General features: G+C 46.3%; 1 protein-coding gene across 1 annotated transcript in view; it reads right to left on the reverse strand.

Annotated features, from left to right (window-relative positions):
* GRTP1 (growth hormone regulated TBC protein 1) overlaps positions 1 to 4953 on the reverse strand; it is a 33897-nt gene that overhangs the window by 25241 nt on the left and 3703 nt on the right. Inside the window, exon 2 of the mRNA XM_015567558.1 lies at positions 4411 to 4562. Within this exon, the coding sequence (XP_015423044.1) occupies positions 4411 to 4562 (152 nt within the window). The remainder of the gene's footprint in view (positions 1 to 4410; positions 4563 to 4953) is intronic.

A 4953-nucleotide genomic window follows, 5' to 3' on the forward strand; every position in this document is an offset into this window, starting at 1 on the left:
GACATATGTAACTTTCAACCATAAAGATTTAAATAGCGAAAAAGAAAAGTAATTAAAAAAGGGAAAGTATAAAATGGCTAAACCCCTCACTATGGAGTTAGACACTGGCTCTACTGTGACTTCCTAGCCTCAAACCTGGAGCAGGTCTCAGTTTTCTCATCTATAAAATATAAATAAAGCACTCAGTCTAGTAGCTGAAATACAGTCGGAGCTCACGTTGGAGAACACATGTCTTTGTTACTTTTGGATGTTTGCTATCTGAATTTACAATGTTTCTTCAGGAAAGAATGAAAATAGTTTACTTGCCCTCAGAGACTGACATTTTCCCAGGGCAGGGCTCACCCACAGGTCAGCGCTGACATTTGCAGAAGAATAAAATAGAAAGGAAAAACAGTGAGAAAATTTTTTATTAAAAAAAGAAGCCGGACAGAGAATTAACCTCCAACTGTCTGCCCCAACAAAGTTAAGCAAACCTCCAGTTTGGGGTATTTGTTTTTGAAAATATGTTTTTGTAACTTATTTCTAATTTACATGGTGCCGATCTCCTAAGCCACTGGGAAGGAGATCTAGAAGAAGCAAGCGGCCAGGAGGCTTTTCCCCGTGTGGAGTCCCTTCACGTCAAGATGGGACATGGACAGGAGTAAGGACAGGAGCTAGGTCAAGCCAGGGCTAAGCTTGTTGAACGTGGCTTCAAGGTTGTGGGAGGAAAAGTAAGCTGTCTGAAGGGGTCCTAGTGGATATTTGCTGTAGACAAAGAAAAAGAAAAATATTCATCATATCCACAAGTAGCATAGTCAAGCAGCACACTAGTAAGTTACCTGAACATACACTGAATGTCAAGGCTTATGGATACTTGTGTTACTGGAGACTTTAAGATAGGCAATACAAATGAAAATCCTCCCCCAAAGAGAAAAAACCAAGTAGAACAACAACGACAGCAACAAAAGCAAGATAAGGTGGGAAGAACAGGATAAAGGGAGATTTCAGGGTGTGCTTGCTGATATGCAAGGATGAGGGTCCAAGACTGAGTTCCTTGGTCACTGCAGGACCAAAATCCCTTACATGTCATATCTTCCTCGAGACGTCTCGTACCTGACTACCCAGCAGTCAGCCTAGGATGCGTGGCCGGAAAAAACTGGATTCCCAATTCTGGAACAACTTGTCCAGCTGTGTTTATCCCTGACAGCCCATGCTCTAACTGCTTCCTTGTCACACCCGGAAACTACACCAAGCTCCAGTGGCAACACCCTGGAACACAGGCCCCTGTGAGGTCACACCACACGCTCTCCCTGAATTAATCTGTGTCACTTCCTGAAATGACATCAGGCCATGAGGCTCTCCAGTTCACCTTGACACTGCATCCCATCCCCTAGGCTGAAGGCTCGTCAGGAATCAAACATATTTATTCCTAAACCTGTTAGCTTTCTGTAAAGATACTTGTCACCATAATCACACCGTTTAACTGACATTACATAAATCTTAGAAGTATTAAAGCAAGCAAGCAAGAATTATTTCAGTAAAAACCAAGCTAAATTTTTAGAGAGTTGCAAGAGACAGCTACCCAACGCAAAAGCAAAACAGAATCTTAAAATCAGGTTTAAGACAACTGCAGGATGGGGAAAAGACTAAACATCTGGGAGGAGTCTGTATTCAGATTGCTTTTATTCCTGCTCTACGTGAAAAACACCAAAAAACAACCAACCAACCAACAAACAAACAAAAAAACCCCAATACTGGAAAATACAATGAATTGAGAGTGTGATACAATATTTAAATTAGTGGACCCACCCTATTCAAAGGAAAGGAGATGATAGGACAGAAGTGAATGACAAACATCCACTTGCTGTGATTCTCTGCTTTAACTGACCTCTGGGTTAGTAGTCCAGAGTCAGCCATGTTGGACAGGAGGCCTTCTTCTGCACTAAAAGCAAACTGCAGCCCCATGGTGTGGCTGCTGCATTTATACACATGTGTGCATGCACACGCTCATGTGTGTGCACACCTTCCTGGGGGAGACGAAAGGACAGTCACCATGATCAGTCACCTTTATAGGAGAAGGGAGCCTGGGGCAGGAGAGAAACTTAGTATCACTTTACATCTTTTAGTATGGTTAAGACATTTTACCATGCATATAAATTATGTTTACTTTTGAATACTTGTATGTAACTTTTTAAAACAAAAAGACTAGTCAACTTTTAAAAATAAATCGAAAGGAAAAATTAAAGGTAGCCCTGGCCAGTGTGGCTCAGTGGTAGAGCTTCGGCCTTCTCACCTAAGGGTTGCAGGTTTGATTCCCAGTCAAGGGTCAAGGGCCTGTTCGAGGGTTACAGGTTTGTTCCCTAGTCAGGGCGCATTCGAGAGGCAACCAATGGATGTGCCTCTCACCTCTCTCTCTCTCTCTCTCTCTCTCTCTCTCTCTCTCTCTCTCTCTCCTCATCCTCCCTTCCATTCTCTGTAAAATCAATGGGAAAAATATCCTCGGTTGAGGATTTCCAGATGTGCTGCTGGAAACACATTAACACACAAAGCCCATGCAGGGATGGACATATGTTTCATGTAGGATGGTACACGGTACATTGGCTATTATTAGCTTTCTGTAAAGCAACAAAGGACCAACTTTAAGGTCCCTTCCAGCTGGTTTTATGAAATGATAGTTTCCCTGAGTTTTTTTTTTTTTTAATCCTCACCTGAGGACAAGCTTAGAGAGAGGAGGGAGGGAGAGAGTGAGAGAGCCATGGATGTGAGAGAGAAACAGAAATCGGTTGCCTTCCATATGTGCCCCAACCAGAGATCGAACCCGAAACTCAGGTATGACTAGAAATCAAACCAGCAACCTTTTAGAGCGCAGGATGATGCTAACAACAACAAAAAATGAGCCATTCTGGCTGGGCTACCTGAGTTTTTATTAAGCACCCCTATCAGTAATAGCCTGGAGGAGGGAGGGCTGTCCAGTGTCTAGGGATAGCCCCTGACCCCTGCTCTACGGGGCAGCAAGTTCCCAGACCTACCTGCTTACACCCAGCCCTCTGTCAACTCCACAAATACTTCCCAGGCGCCTACTGTGTGCTGGGACCACTTTGGGCCCTATGCACTAACTGCTTTAAAAGCAAAAATTGATCTCTCCATCCCCTTGCTCATAATTCCTTTTACAGTTGGCTTCTGTCTGCCAGGTCCAGGTGATGTGTGGCTACATGGGGCCCCGTGCAGGGTCCCCTGGCTCCATCTCTGGCCCTTTCTACGCACACTCCTAATACTCTAGTCACACAGTTCTGTCCCTTGCCTCTGACCCCGTCCTCAGCCTTAATTGTCATCAATGTCCTGTTTCAGGAAACCGGTACACACCTCTCTGCACCATTTACCTGACTTTTCTTAACTCCTACCAAGGGGCACACTCCTACCAACGCCCTTCCACCTGCCCAGCAGTTACCACCTAAACCAGTGGTTCTCAACCTTCCTAATGCCACGACCCTTTAATACAGTTCCTCATGTTGTGGTGATCCCCAACCATAAAATTATTTTCGTTGCTACTTCATAACTGTAATTTTGCTACTGTTATGCATAGTAATGTAAATATCTGATATGCAGGATGTATTTTCAGGGGTCACGATCCACAGGTTGAGAAACGCTGAAACACTTCATTCATTCATTCATTCATTCAAACACTGAAGTAATTACCCTGACCAATCTCTGCCAGCAGAGAGGAATCTTGGGAGTCCAGCAGGGGAGACAAATGATAAAATAAATCAGCTCTGCACTGCATGAGACAGCGAGGAGAAAATAAGCAGAAAGGGGCGAAGAGTGTGTGGCTGTGTGGTGTGATGGGGGAGTGCCATTCCAGACAGGAGCTCCGGAAGGTCTCATGGAAGTGGCATTCCAGGCAGCCCCTGAAAAAGATAGGAGGGGCTGGGGATGAACCCCAAGGAGAGGCAGGTGCTAGCCTGGGGCGTGCTGGAGGAAGGGAGAGGAGGCCTGAGGGAGGGGGCCCCAGGCCTAGAGAGAGAAGGGAGGGGGCTGGGGCAGAACAGGTGAGGAGGGGTCCAGTGAGGGACTCAGGGAGGGCTTGGTCACAGGCATGGACAAGCAGAGAGCCCTGGCCAATCTCATTTTGAGAAGCAGGAAACCAACTTTCTTCTGGAAAGCAAGCAGGCCCATCTTCTGGAAAGAACACCCCTGTACCTCAAAGGTGCAAGCTCTAGCTGAATTCAAAGCTTGGAGCCTCAACTTGGGCCTACGTAGGACACACACCTGCCTGCCATTTCCCAATCTCCGGATCCCTAGGAAAGATGCCAGACTCAAGGCAGCCTCCCTGGATTAGGGGTGCCTGAGGAATCCTGAACCCCTCTTCCCCCGAGCATTTGTCAGCCAGTGACCTGGTGGTTGAGTGCGTGGTGGACCAAGTTCCAAACTCACCTCTCATGCTTTTCTGGACACTACCGCTTCCCTTGAGAAGTTTAGACCATTTTATTGCTCTTCTAGTGAGTATCACCAGGTAGGTGGAAAAGAATTCTTCATACGCCGCGTAATCAAAATCCTCAGGCCTTTCAAACCCATACGCATCGACCCTGCAATACAAAGAGACGCCCTGTAGCCCCAGACCAAGCTCCCCACGCACGTGCGACCAGCGGCACAGAGCGCCGGCCCTGCCTGGGTCCCGTCCCGGGGTCAACTACAAACAATCATGCTTAAGCTACATAATCTTTATTCCCTGGAATGGAGATAAGAAATGCCCTAACCTTTGGAATAGAGATTGATAGGATTGGAATCAACTGGTATAAATACAGATGTAACAGGACACAGAACCTAGACACAGAACCTAGACACAGAACCTAGCAAGAGAACCTGGCTGAAGAACCTAGACACCGAACCTAGAGACAGAACATGGCAAAAGATCCTGGACAGAACCTGGCTCCAGAACTTGGCTGGAGAACCTAGACAGAACCTGGGTGGAGAAAC

Source organism: Myotis davidii, unplaced genomic scaffold (genome assembly GCF_000327345.1).
Source record: "Myotis davidii unplaced genomic scaffold, ASM32734v1 scaffold444, whole genome shotgun sequence".
Classification (NCBI taxonomy): domain Eukaryota; kingdom Metazoa; phylum Chordata; class Mammalia; order Chiroptera; family Vespertilionidae; genus Myotis; species Myotis davidii.